This window comes from Sus scrofa, chromosome X, assembly GCF_000003025.6.
Source record: "Sus scrofa isolate TJ Tabasco breed Duroc chromosome X, Sscrofa11.1, whole genome shotgun sequence".
Lineage (NCBI taxonomy): Eukaryota > Metazoa > Chordata > Mammalia > Artiodactyla > Suidae > Sus > Sus scrofa.
In genome coordinates, this window is record NC_010461.5 from 13480591 (window position 1) to 13495453 (window position 14863).

Consider the following 14863-nt stretch of genomic DNA (forward strand, 5'->3'; position numbering starts at 1 on the left):
ATTCATGTGTCATATTATAGATTCCGCATATAAATGATACCATATGGTATTTGTCTTTCTCTTTCTGACTGCACTTAGTATGATCATCTCTAGTTGTATCCATGTTGCTGCGAATGGTATTATTTCAGTTTTTTTTATGGCTGAGTAGTATCCCATTGTATACACACACACATATGTGTGTGTGTATATCTATATATCTATATATATATATATATATCGCATCTTCTTTATCCATTCCTCTGTTGATGGACATTTAGTATGGTTCCATGTCTTGGCTATTGTAAACAGTGGTGCAGTGAACATAGGGGTGCATGGATCTATCTGAATTATAGTTTTGTCTGGGTATATGCCCAGGCGCGGGATTGCTGGATCGTAAGATAGTTCTAGTTTCAGTTTTCTAGGAAACCTCCACAGTGTTTTCTATAGCGGCTGCACCAATTTACATTCCCACCAATAGCGTATGGGGTTCCCTTTTCTTCACACCCTCTCCAGCATTTGCTATTTGTCAACTTTTTTTTTTTTTTGGGTCTTTTTAGGGCTGCACCCGTGGCATATGAAGGTTCCCAGGCCAGGGGTTGAATTGGAGCTGTAGCCGCTGGCTGTAGCCACAGGCACAGCAACGTCAGATCCAATCCTCATCTGTAACCTACACCACAGCTCATGGCAATGCTGGACCTTTAACCCACTGAGCAAGGCCAGGGATCGAACCTGTGTCCTCATGGATGAGAGTCAGATTCGCTGCTTCTGAGCCACAACAGGAATTCCCTTTGTAGACTTTTTAATGATGGTCATTTTGACCCACGTGAGGTGGTACCTCACTGTAGTTTTGATTTACATTTCTGTAGTAATTCATGATGTTGAGCACCTTTTCCTGCGCCTTCTGGCCATCCATGTCTTCATTGCAGAAAGGTCTTATTTAGGTCTTCTGCCCATTTTTTGATTGAGTTATTTGTTGTTGTTTTGTTGTTGCGTTGTATGAGCTGCTTGTATATTTTGGAAATTAAGCCCTCGTTGGTGGCACTGTTTGCAGATATTTTCTCCCATTCTGTAGGTTGTCTTTTCGTTTTGTTGATGGTTTCCTTCCCTCTGCAAAAGTTTAGAAGTTTGATGAGGTCCCGTCGTTATTTCTGTTGCCTCCCCCCCCTTTTTTTTATTACTCAGTGAATTTATTACCTTGATAGTTGTGCAATGATCATCACAATCCAATTTTAGAGGATTTCCATCCCACACCCCCTTACTTCTGTTGCCTTGGGAAAGTGACCTAAGAAAACATTTTATGATTTCTGTCCAAGAATGTTTTGCCTATGTTCTCTTCTAGGAGCTTTATGGTGTCATGTCTTAAGTTTCAGTCTTGAAGCCCTTTGAGTTTCTTCTTGTGCTTGCGGGGAGGGAGTGTTCTAACTTCTGGGATGTGTATGTGACTGTCCAGCTTTCCCAACACCATTTGCTGAAGAGACTGCCTTTTTCCCATTGTATATTCTTGTCTCCCTTGTCAAAGATTAATTAATTGGCCGTGGGTGTAGGAGAACTTCAAAAGGTATAAACCCACTTTTAATTTTGATCATCCAGAAAAATGCGTAAGTAGTGGTAATGACGAATCTGTTCTCTTTGCACCTGGGTGACTTTCTAGACTTTGTACATTAGAATCCACCCCCTGAAAATCAAGTCACTCTCTTTTGTAACAAGATTAACCGTCATCCTTTGTCACCTTTATTTTTGTCTTTGAAAGAACGTGAATAATCACCCAGTCCTGAAACATCCTGAGTAGGTAGAATTCAATTATCCAAATTGAAAACCTCCCTGCGAACGGGAAGAAAGAGAAATCGACCAGCATGCGCACATAGTTTCTCCAGGGACTTTTGGGTTAGTTACCCTGTGAAATCCTGGAGATTTCCTCATCTATCTTTTCTCATTGTCCTGTTATGAAATGGAGTTTTCAGCATCCCTTTTCTTGTCTGTTTTCAGATCACAGAACTGTGTGGTGCCAAGCGGGTTGGCTATTTTGGTCCGACCCAGTTTTACGTTGCCTTGAAATTAATTGCTGCAGCACAGTCTGGCCTCCCAGTGCGGATAGAGAGTATTAAATGTGGTAAGTATCTCCCATTTATACCTGTTATTATCCATGGCAGGTTTCTTGTTCCTGAGAACCATTTTTAGTGGGTTTAAGGCCTGTTCTGTAACCATGGGTGGAATTTCTCCTTTCTTCTTCCATATCTTCTGTAAAATATAATAAAACTTAGCAGGTGTCTTGGGTTATTTACTTATTTTTTTAATGGGAAAGAAAATTCAAAGAGTGGCCTGAGATTAGTTCCTTTTAACTGACTTGCAGTTAAAATAGATTTTGTTCTTGAGCAAGAAAAGATCGGGACGGGAATTCTAGAGCCGGTGGCAAAAGAATAACATTCAGCTTAATTTTCCACTTGAGGAATGTCTGATGTCGATGAGTAACTAGGAGAGTTTCGGTGGAAATGCCCCTTCCCTCTCTCTTCTGTCCCTGCCTGTCACATCAGATATGGTCACCTTTTGATCCTCCAGTTCCCAAAGCACGTTTCTGATGATGAAGTACTTTGGGGCTACCAAAAGTTTGGCAGAATGAATTTATTCTTGCAAAGCTTTTTCTTTTCTTTTTTTTTTCTTTTTGGCTGCGTCCACAACATGTAAAAATTCCTGGATCAGGGATTGAACCTGGGTCATAGCAGCAGTCCAGGCCACTGCAGTGACAAGGCCAAGTCCTTAACCTGTTGAGCCACAAGAGAACTGCCTATTTTTGCAAAGTTTTGATTTAACATTTTCTTATCTCGCCATCCCTGCCCTGACCCACCATATACTTGAGCACTTTCCACCGTGTAAACCAAAAGCTAAGCCCCAAACTCTTAGCGTCATTTGTGCTGCTTCACTCCTGGTTTGGCAAAGTTGTTTGAAGAAGCTGATTATTCAGACAATGTGCTGAGTTTCTCTGTTAATTCACTCTGATGTGAATTACCTTCTTATGTCCACACGGCTCTTCAGGAACGTTTTCCTTTTCCTCACTTTGAGATAAAAATCACTCAGTGGGGAGTTCATTTTGTGGCTGAGCAGTGATCAACCTGACTAGTATCCATGAGCATCGTTCAATCCCTGGCCTTGCTCAGTGGGTTAAGGCACCAGCGTTGCCGTGAGCTGTGGTGTCGGCTCGGATCTGGCGTTGCTGTGGCTGTGGGGTAGGCCGGCAGCTACAGCTCCGATTTGACCCCTAGCCTGGGAACCGCCGTATGCCACCAGTGTGGCCCTAAAAAAGCAAAAAAAGACAAAAAAAAAAATCACTCAACCGTTCTTACTTGTCCTGTGACCCCCCCTGGAGGACCTCGGACTGGGTTTAGGATTTACGGCTTGTCCATGGTAACCTTACAGGACAGCTCCACATAGCTGAAAAGATTCTGAGAGCTTGACTCTGGGAAAAGAAGCCCTTTTATACTAACCACCAGGAGGCCTCGATTATCCCGCTAGTCTTTATTAGAGGCTTAGTCTGTGCCAGACCCGGTCTCAAGTAGTGCTTATGACATCCACCTAAGTTTGCTCTTTGTGTCAGTTTACACGCCCAGCGTAAGCTGTGATCAGAAACGCCACCGAAATCTCAGTGCCTTCACAGAACAAAGGCCCTCCTGCTTTGCGTGGGTCAGGGTGACCCTCCGTGCAGTAGCTCTGCGGTCCTGGCTGCTTTCTCCTGTGGCACCTCCTACGCAGCACCTGTTCCTGTAATTGCCACCCCAGAGAAATAGCTTCCCAGCCTAGCAGTTCAATGGCCTGGACGTGACTGAGGTTACGGCTGCGCACAGTGCCTTGGCCAGAACTTGCCATGGCGATCCGCTGACCTGCAGAGCACATTCAGGAGACTGGTTCCCTCATGTGCCTGCGAGGAGAGGAGAACTGGCTAGAGTGAGCCCTGGAAGTCCCTGCCCTGGAGCTGTTACCGTCCGGATCTTACAGATGTGCATATTGAAGTTAAGGGGTTGAATAACTTGCCTGTTTGGAGCCGGGAGCCCTGCTTTCAGTTCCCAGGTGCTCTTTGTTGCTCTGCAGAGTGGCCTCTTCTTCCTTTTTTTTTTTTTTTTTTTTTTTTTTTTGGTCTTTTTAGGGCTGTACTCGCGGCATATTGAAGTTCCCAGGCTAGGGGTCCCATTGGAGCCATAGCCACTGGCCTATGCCACAGCCACAGCAACGTGGGATCCGAGCCGCATCTGTGACCTACACCACAGCTCATGGCAACGCCAGATCATTAACCCACTGAGCGAGGCCAGGGATCGAACCTGTGTCCTCATGGATACTAATCGGATTCGTTAGCCATTGAGCCACAACGGGAACTCCCAGAGTGGTCTCTTCTTGATTATCATTTCTGTTCGGTAAGATGCTGACTCTAATCTATAATCATGAAATGTTTTCTGAATGGGAAAAAAAATGCTTCCCCAGAAGCATCTCTTGGTTTTACATAATTTGGTTCCTTGAAACAGGTTTCTTGGTGGAGTGTTGTTTCAGTGGCAGGTTTGGTGTCTATCAGTCATTTGCTGTGATTAAGGTTACTGTTGGCCGAATTTGGATTTGTGGTTCGCGCCAATAATTTCCATCCCATTGTAAATGGTCGTTAAGCTTTATTGTACTATTTTCCACCTTCATCTTCTGGAAAAGTCAAGAGCTGCTTTTTTGTAGAAAAGAGTAAACTTCTGACCCCTTTGTCGCTTATATTCGTTCAGTGAGACTGAAGGCTTTTACCTGGTTTGTGCTCAGCTCTACAGCTTGATTTCCTGGGGGGAGAGGGCATGGGACAGATTGTCTAAATGATCTCTTGTTTAAAGGATTAACCCTTTTCCCAAATATAAGGCTTTCTCCATTGTATTTTACAAATGCTGATGCTGCCTTTTACCTCTGGCTTTTTTCTTAATTAAAATTAAAAAAATTTTGTATTATGAATGTTTAAGTATGCTCAGAGCAGCGTTGATTCTGAATTGTCTTCCTTCAGAAAGATTTATTTTTTTTTATTTTTATTTTTTGTTTTTTGTTGTTGTTGCTATTTCTTGGGCCACTCCCGCGGCATATGGAGGTTCCCAGGCTAGGGGTTGAATCGGAGCTGTAGCCACCGGCCTACGCCAGAGCCACAGCAACGCAGGATCCGAGCCACATCTGCAACCTACACCACAGCTCACGGCAACGCCGGATCGTTAACCCAGTGAGCGAGGCCAGGGACCGAACCCGCAACCTCATGGTTCCCAGTCGGACTTGTTAACCACTGCGCCACGACGGGAACTCCAGAAAGATTTATTAAATGGTAGCTTTTGGCCATCAGCATATGTTAAGTAAGAATGAGGGAAAGATTGAGCAAAGATTTGAGCTGCCACTTGGCATTTTCCAGTTTGTTGCTTGAAATCGATTGGTTTCATGTTTGATGGCGCAAACCTTGAAGGCCAAAGAGAATGCGCTGTGAGGAGGTGCTCTCAGAGGCTGCGGTAGCCCTCTCGCACCCAGGGAGTTGGGAGTCCACCCTTTCTTCTGCGAGAGTCACACCCTGGCTTCATGCATGCCGCGTGCCGTGTGTACATGTGTGTTAAGCTCCAACCCCTCGCCTTTCCATTTTGCTAAATCCCCCCGCCATACACAGCTGCCTAAGCTGGGAACATAGCAACCGTTCTCGAGTCCCCCTTTTCCCTCAGCCCCAGGTAAAATCCATCAAAAGTCCTGCCCGTGTGGCTCCAGTGTCACTGGCCGCTCCGTCCATTTCTCTCTCCTGCTCGACCAGGCCACCTTCAGCCACTCACCTGAATACCACGGTGACCTCGCCATCGGGTTCTTGGCCTTCTCTCTTCTCCACTCCAGTCTCTTTTCCCGCCCAGCAGTTAGAGTGGTCTTTCCAAATTTAGCCATCAGATCTTTTTATCCTGCTTCCTAAAATCTTCTAGTGGTTGCTTGTTGTGCACAGTACTGAATTCAAAGTCCCTACACTGATCTGTAAGGCCCTCATAATCTAGTCTCTGCCTACTTGTGCATCCTTATCTCAAACCTCTTCTTCTTGCTTGTAATCTCTCCTCCGGCCTCACTGGCCTTCTAGCCATTTCTTTTTTCTTTTCTTTTTCTTGTCTCTTTTTTTGCTTTTTAGGGCCGCACCCACAGCATATGGAGGTTCCCAGGCTAGGGGTCGAACTGGAACTGTAGCCGCTGGCCTATACCACAGCCACAGCAACGCAGGATCCGAGCCACATCTGAGACCTACACCACAGCTCATGCCAACACTGGATCCTTAACCCACTGTGCAAAGCTGGGAATCGAACCTGCATCCTCATGGATACTAGTCGGATTCATAACTTGCTGAGCCACAATGGGAACTCTCTTCTAGCCATTTCTGAGTCACCTCATCCTGCTGTAGGAAATACCATGTCACCTTGAGGTCTTGGCTTGCTAGTGGTCTCTTCTCCCCGCCTCTCCTTCACATGCTGGTACCTTCTCATCCTTCAGGATTCTTTCGAGTGTGTCCTGTCAAATTAATTCATTAGCAAAGGAGCCAGCATATAGTAAATCTGGTTCAGGAAAGTGTAGGAGGGTCAGAGGTATTTATAGTCATGGAAAGAAATAAGGCCGAAATACGATTGTTAAATTACATATAAAAATGATTAATGCCCTACAGTGCAATAAAACTATAACTGGGTTGTTGTATAGTTTTCTAAGATAAAATTCTTTTGCATTGCTCTTAACAAGAAGTATTTGTTAGCTAACAGTTTCCTACAAATTAATATCTATCCTTTCAGAATTGTAAAATGCCTAATCAGGAGTAAACAGTAACTTTGGAGTTCCTGCTATGGCACAATGGCTTAAGAATTCACCTACAGCAGCTCAGGTTGCTATGGAGGCATGGGTTCGATTCCCAGCCTGGCACAGTGGGTTAAAGGATCTGGCATTGCCTCAGCTGTGGCATAGGTTGCAGCTTCGACTTGGATTCAGTCCTTGGCCCAGGAACTTCCACATGCCTCAGGTGTGGCCATTAAACAAACAAACAAAAAGAGTGGTAACTTTGGAGTTCCCTTGTGGCCTAGTGGTTAAGGGTTTAGTGTTTTCACTGCTGTGGTGTGGGTTTGATCCCTGGGCCAGGAACTTCCACATGCTTCAGGTGTGGACCAAAAAGTAAATAGGAACTTAAAAGGAAAGTTTACATCCCTAGGGTGTTGGGTAGTCCTTGGATGGGCGGGAGGAGCATCTCTTAACCCCTTCCTTGTGGGGACTTGTGGGCATACAGCGCTTGCCTGTCGAATGAACGAGTGAATGAATGAGGAGGTAAATACCTATGCACGGGGAGTGAGTCTTGTCTTTTTTTTTAATTTTTATTTTTGTGGCCACACACCTGACATACGGAAGTTCCCTGGGCCAGAGATTGAATCCGGGTCTCAGCTGCGCCCTACACTGCAGCTGCAGCAATGCTGGATCTTTTAACCCACTGTGCTGAGCTGGGGGTGGAACCCGAGCCTCTGCAGTGACCTGAGCTGTTGCAGTTGGATTCTTAACCCACTGTGCCACCGTGGGCACTCTGGGGAGTGAGTCTTGATCATCTGTCACTCTATAAGGTCAAACAGTTGGAACTCCTGGGGGATAGTTACAGAAGTCATGTTTCTCAGGCTTTGGTTCCCAACATTGTCTGCATTTAAGAATCACCTGGAGAACTTTATTTTATTTTATTTTTTAGGGCCACAGCCATGGCACGTGGAAGTTCCCAAGCTGGGGGTCGAATTGGTGCTGGCAGCTGCCAGCGTACACCACAGCCACAGCAACGCAGGATCTGAGCCACATCTGCGATCTACACCACAGCTTTTGGAAATGCTGGATCCGTAACCCACTGAGAGAGGCTAGGGATCGAACCCACATCCTCAGGAATGCTGTGTTGGGTTCTTAACCCACTGAGCCACAACGAGAACTCCCTAACTCAGGTAGTTCTGTATAATGGAAATCTCTCTTAATCTGGGTCTTGGCTATGTGCTTATATATGCATTTGTCACAAGTCTTCAGATGGTACACCTAAGATCTGTGTAAGTCATCCTTCCATATAAAATACTTCTTACATAATTTGAAACGAAATCAGTAAATTGTTGACATTTAACGTTATAGTATTTCTTAGTTAAATCCAGATTTCTGGCTATAATGGTTGGCGTTTCTTTTCTTTTTTTTTTTCTGTCTTTTTGTCTTTTTTTTTGTCTTTTTGCTATTTCTTGGGCCGCTCCCGCGGCATATGGAGGTTCCCAGGCTAGGGGTCATATCGGAGCTGTAGCCACCAGCCTACGCCAGAGCCACAGCAACACGGGATCCAAGCCGCGTCTGCAACCTACACCACAGCTCACGGCAACGCCGGATCGTTAATCCACTGAGCAAGGGCAGGGACCGAACCCGCAACCTCATGGTTCCTAGTCGGATTCGTTAACCACTGCGCCACGACGGGAACTCCCCAGTTGGCATTTCTTTATGGCAACCATCAGCCAAACTGTGCTGTTGCAGTGGGGTAGCCGGTAGCCCTACTACTGTGGCTACTGAGTGCTTGACATGCAGTGTATTTGAATTGAGGTCTGTGGAACAGGTAAATACACATGGGGGTTCGAGGCATTAGTCTGAGAAAAGAATGTAAACTATGTTATTAATTTTTATGTTGCTCACATGTGGTAATTGACAACATTGGGTCAAAATATATTAATTTCACCTGTATCTTTTTGGCTTTTTTAAAAATTGAAACAATTTTTAATGGTGAAAGAATACAAATAACATAAAATTTGCCCTTTTCAAGTATACAGTTCAGTAGTGTTAAGTATATTCACATGGTTGTATAACCAATCTTCCCACCTTGCCAAATGGAAACTCCACCCCCATTAAACAACTCCCCGTTCCCCTCCCCAGAGCCGCTGGCACCCACTATTCTTTCTGTTCCTGTGAGTTTGAGCGTTGATCCTTCACGTAAGTGAAACCATACAGCATTTGTATTTTTGTCACTGGCTGCTTCATTTAAAAAAGCGTTAAAAATAATCTTAAACATCAACCTGAAAAAAAAAACTTTTTTGTGGAGTTCCTGCTGTGGCACAGTGGGTTAAGGATCTGGCATTGCCACAGCTATGGTGTAGGTTGCGGCTGCCACTCAGATTCGGTCCCTGGCCCAGGAACTTTCACATGCTGCAGGTCCAGCAGAAAAAGAATAAAAAACAAACAGAAACCCTCACTTTTTGGTAATGTAGCTACTACACAATTTATAATTCCATATGTGGCTGACATTATATTTGTAGTGGACAGTGTTGGAGGGCAGTGACAGCAGGTGTCACTTTAGATGGGACAGGAGCTCTCTGCCCAGTCCCGCCTTGCCCTTTTGAAATTGGCTATTTGTTACTGCATTTATGCTATTTATGTTTTTTCTAATGGATCGAGGAGATAGAAATATTTCTTATATTCATATTCCATCAAACATGGCAAAATAAGAATTTTTCCCTTAGAGGGTCACATGTTTAAAAAAGGAGAGGCCTAGTTTTCTTCATGGAAGGGAAAAAACAGTTATTTCTATTTAATATACAGAGTGTTTCTGTGTTCAAAGGACACAACCTAACAGCCCATTATGAAGGAAATGATTGCTGTGCTCATTGTGTCCTTGGCCGCTGTGAATACTTACTTTGAACTCTTAATCGATTTCCGGTGCATTAATTCAGTTTGGGAGAGACGATTCTAACCAGCTACTCGACAAATAGATCATATCTGATTACTTGACATAAGTCACTGGATAGCAGATACTTGATTAATTTCTAATACAGTTGCACTATTAAATTTGGTGTACATACATGACTAGGGAACAACATTTAGACCACACACTTGCAAACTAGAGTTTTACTTTCCACTTTTTATTTTATTTTTTATTTTTTTTGTCTTTTTGCCATTTCTTGGGCCGCTCCCACAGCATATGGAGCTTCCCAGGCCAGGGGTCCAATCGGAGCTGCAGCCACCGGCCTACACCACAGCCACAGCAACACCGGATGTGAGCCGCATCTGCGACCTGCACCACAGCTCACGGCAACGCCAGATCCTTAACCCACTGAGCAAGGCCAGGGATCGAACCCGAAACCTCAGGGTTCCTAGTCAGATTCGTTAACCACTGCGCCACAAAGGGAGCTCCTACTTTCCACTTTTTAAAGGCTTGCAGCAGCTTAAGGAAAATAGTGCCTCCTTTAGAGTTTTCAGTGATAGGAATATCATTATATATGGTTGCAATTCTGTTAAGTGAGAGAGATTTAAAACCACATGAAGTGGAGTTCCCTTCGTGGCTCAGCAGTTAACAAACCCAACTAGGACCCATGAGGTTGCAGGTTCGATCCCTGGCCTCACTCAGCGGGTTAAGGATCTGACTTTGCCGTGAGCTGTGGTGTAGGTCACAGACTTGGCTTGGATCCTGAGTTGCTGTGGCTGTGGTGTAGACTGGTAGCTGCAGCTCCGATTCGACCCCTAGCCTGGGAATCTCTATATGCTGCAGGTGTGGCCTTAAACAGAAAAAACCAAAAACAAAACCAACCAAATAACAAACTACATTAAGTGAGTACAAGAGAAATTCTGCTCTCTTTTGCCTTTTGCTCTCTGGGGGAGAGGGATTCTTTCCCAGGTGAAGCGTCCTGGAGCCGTGCCGGGGCTGAGGAAGTAGAGGGTGTGACGAATGGTGTCCTCGGGCGTCTGTGAGCCCTGGTGTCATAGTCGATGGACTTCGGACGTGTTCGTGTTCCATTGTTCCTGCAGTTATCTTTTGAACACCAGTGCAACTCAACGCCAGTCAGGGGGCTTACAGATGCTGAGCATTTACTTCTTTTCTCCCTCAAATCGTGCTTGGAAGTAGAATCATCCTTTCGGCAGATTAGGGTGCAGATTATTTTATGTGATCTTGTTCCATCCTTTTAGACCCCCCCTTTTTTTTCCTTATCTTTTTGTCTTTTAGGGCCGCACCGGCGGCATTTGGGGGTTCCCAGGCTAGGGGCTGCATCGGAGCTGTCGCCGACGCCCTGCATCACAACCACAGCAACATCAGATCTGAGCCGCGTCTGCTCCCTACACCACAGATCACAGCAATGCCAGATCCTTAACCCACTGAGCGAGGCCAGGGATCGAACCCAAATCCTCATGGATGCTAGTCAGGTTCGTTACCCCTGAGCCACGATGGGAACTCCTAGATCCTTTTCACAGACTGAACTGAAAAAGGTACCTTTCTGAGAAGAGAACTGTATGATTAGCTTATCTTTGATTTACTAGCAATCTAGATTTTCTTTTTTTTTTTGCCTTTTTTTCTTTTGCAGTCCATTCCCGCCTCAAGTGCTAGAGAGCTGCCGGGGGTTAGGAACTATTAAAACATTAAAAATGGCGGCCCTCCTGTCTTTAGAGGAAAGTCCTGGTTTAATTTTCCAGATTGGTTATTCTATTTATGTCTCTTGGGCCCTTGGCTGATTGATCACGCAGGGATTTGTCATATTGCCTACTTCTTTGAATCAAATGTGGACATAGCAACTAAAAATAAACATGAAGTAGATATTAGACAACCAGGGGCCTTCTTTGCCTGGGGAGCTAGGATACTTGCTTGCTGTTGCTAAGATGTTTTCTGGCTCTAGCACAGCATCAATCATTGGAAGTGCAGCTGTGTTTTTGGAAAAGCGAGCTACGGGAAGATGAAGGCACACTGATGAGTGTTAGCCTGAACAATGGATACAGATGCAACTCATTACGCATAATCCATAATATTACACTCATTTTTGGCATTCTTTGTGCTGTGTTATTGTGTACGATTTGCTGTGCCGAGAACTAGAAGTACGCCAAAGTATCGTTGCCTTTTGCAGAATATTTTTGTCAGAAATTTGAAAGCTAAGTAAATATACCAGATTGTTGCATTTCAGCTCTTTGTGGCATTGTGAGTGTGGCTGATGGTTTTGACAGTAAAATCTGCCTGAACGTTGGACTGATTGTTCTAACTTGATCCCGTTTTCCTTATACCATTATGAAAAGACAACTGGAGAATGTGAAAATTCCTTAAGCAGTCACATAGGGTTAGAAACTGTCCCATTCGGTAAGTTTTCCCTGGGAACGAGGGGCCTTCCTGGAGGGCAGCAGCTCTGGCTGGTGAAGCGCCGGCGCTGTCACTGATGGGCTGTGTCATCTTAGCGCCTCCTAGTTCGTTTCCACATTAATAAAAGAAGGCTAATGATCACGTTACTCTATTGAGTTGTGAGGATTAAATAAGTTAATATTTGCAGATCTTTTTTTTTTTTTTAAAGGAAAAAGAGTTGCTTTATTGCTTTGCCAGGCAAAGGGGAACACAGGGGGCTAAAGCCTCCAAAAGCCGAGTCAATATTTGCAGATCTTAAGCTAATGTCTGGCATATAATAAGCATTATATAAGTTTTGCCTACTGCCGTTTGTCACTTAATATTGATTTATATAATGTCACATCCTTTGACTTGATGCCAAACTAGAGACTGAAGTGGAGAGATATGTCCAAAACCTGAATTTGTTCTGCCGTTGATTTGACAGCATTTAAACATGTCGAGCCAAAATACCTTGTTAAACTGTCGCATTTTTCTATCATGACATTATTATAGGAACCTTCATTGTGTTGAAATCAAATTTAATCTATATATAGTGCTCTGGAATTTTTCCTCATAAGTGATTCATCTTTTGGCCATTGAGTTCCCCTTTTTGCAATTTTCAAATAAAATCTCACTTGAGCTTCTCTGATTTTGGTCCTAAAGAGCTGCCGCTGCCTCGCTTTGTGATGTCAAAGACCGATGCTGAGATACGGTTTGGGAACCCGGCTGAGCTGCACGGAACTAAAGTTCAGATTCCATATTTAATCACAGAAAAAAATACCTTCAAAAGAATGGACGATGAGGATAAGCAGGTAAATGGTCTGATCAGGCATGTCCATTTGATTCTGACCGCGAAACCCCACAGGACAAGGCCTCGTATCTGCTCTCAGGCTTCCAGTGAATCCCACCATCTGGGATGTAATTATAGACTTGGACATGAGCCCGTGAAGTTTCCTTGTAGCAAGAAGAAGAGGCTGATGCATAGAAATTATCCATGGGCCATTTAGGGCTTAACTTTAATGTAGAATTGTGTCTGCTCATTTCACACACTTATTTGAGTTCTCTAATCAGCGTTTCCAAATAGGTTCTTTGAAATATAACTTCTAGGAGTTTTGGGGTTTTTGTTTTTGTTTTGTTTTTTTTTTTTGGCTGTGCCCATGGCGTGTGAAAGTTCCTAGGTCAGGGATTGAACCCAAGCCATAGCAGTGACTGTGCTGAATCCTTAACCGCTAGGTCACCCACCAGGGAACTCCTAGGAGTTTTTAATTGTTTTTTCCTCTGAAAAAATGTGGAAAAAAGATTTCTCTGGTTAAATATGTTTGGAGAGTGCTGCTTCATACCACATTCTTGGGGGAGAGGGCTACATAGTCAGTCCTCGAGATTCTCAGTACACATGAGCACATGAAAGGCCTGGAAAAGTCCTGTAACAAAGAGACCTGGAGATCTGCATTTACTAAGTGTTTTTCACCACGAAATCCCTTCTTGGGGAGCCTGGTTGGAATGCCATCTTGGGAAATGCTACCGTTATATGTGTAGCAGGTTAGAAATAAGAATAGATGGGCTTTTAAAATTATGCCACTAATTGCAATAGTCAACTGGCGGTTGGTAGAGACAAAAGTATAAAATTCTAGACAAGTGAAGCCTTTGAAGAAAAGGTAGGAGTTCCCTTGTGGTGCAGTGGGTTAAGGATCCAGTGTTGTTATTGCAAGTTTGGATTGCTGCTGTGGCTCGAGTTCGATCTCTGGCCTGGGAACTTTTACATGCTGGGGGCCCAGCCAAAAAGAAGAAAGAAACAACAAAACTTTGTTGATGACAATGCTAATTATCATCTGAGCCTTCAGCAAGTAGCAGTGACCTTAAAACCCACAGATCACCATAAAAAATACAATAATAGGAGTTCTTGTCGTGCGTGGCTCAGTGGTAACGAACCCAATTAGTATCCACGTGGGTTCAATCCCTGACCTCGCTCAGTGGGTTAAGGATCCGGTGTCGCCGTGAGCTGTGGTGTAGGTCGCAGATGCGGCTTGCGCCTGGCGTTGCTGTGGCTGTGACGCAGGCCGGCAGCTCCAGCTCCAGTTCGACCCCTAGCCTGGGAACTTCCGTATGTTATGGGTTTGGCCCTAATAAAGAAAAGAAAAATACAATAATAATGAAAACGTGTGAGATATTGTGAGAATTACCAAAATGTGGCGCAGAGACATGAAGTGAGCAAGCGGAAAGGTGGTGCCAAATGATTTGCTCTGCTCGATGCAGGGTTACCACAAACTTTGAAATTGAAAACAATAAAAATAATAAAATGAGGTCTGAGGTATTCAGTCAGTACTCTTTGGTGTGCTTGCCCCCCAGCCTTTGGAGAGGAGTGCGGGCCCACTATCCCAGGATGGGGATGCCCGGGGAACTTTGCAGGCCTGCCCCCGGGCCGTGTGAGCGAGGACACATCCTGTCCCTTGAGGCTGGGTTGATGCTCGGCCCTCCCAGTCTGTGGATGCGAGCCCATACTTCAAAGCAAATATTCTTTTCTTTTTCTTGAAAAAGAGGCCTTGATTAGTATCTCAGATTGTCTCTTTTTTCTTTTGGACTAAGAGCACCTGTATAACCTCTTTGTGGATAAGAAGTACCATTTCCTTGTTACTTGGGTATTTGTATTCTAAAGTTACCGGTCTAGTGGTAGCCTTTAAAAAAAAAAAAGGCAGGAAATCCAGCAGCAGAGTAAGGTTGCTTATCTTGCCTTGGGGTCCTTCATAATATTCGAGTCGGGATTGCATTGTAGTT

The 14863-nt window shown here is 44.4% G+C and overlaps 1 protein-coding gene across 3 annotated transcripts in view; it reads left to right on the top strand.

Moving 5' to 3' along the window:
- REPS2 (RALBP1 associated Eps domain containing 2) overlaps positions 1-14863 on the top strand; it is a 245546-nt gene that overhangs the window by 67229 nt on the left and 163454 nt on the right. For 2 of the 3 annotated variants that reach the window (XM_021080774.1, XM_021080775.1), the window contains exons 2-3: positions 1966-2089; positions 12755-12903. In XM_021080774.1, the coding sequence (XP_020936433.1) occupies positions 1966-2089; positions 12755-12903 (273 nt within the window). Of the gene's footprint in view, positions 1-1410; positions 1864-1965; positions 2090-12754; positions 12904-14863 lie in introns of those variants that run through there. The other variant, XM_021080776.1, reaches the window with a different exon arrangement.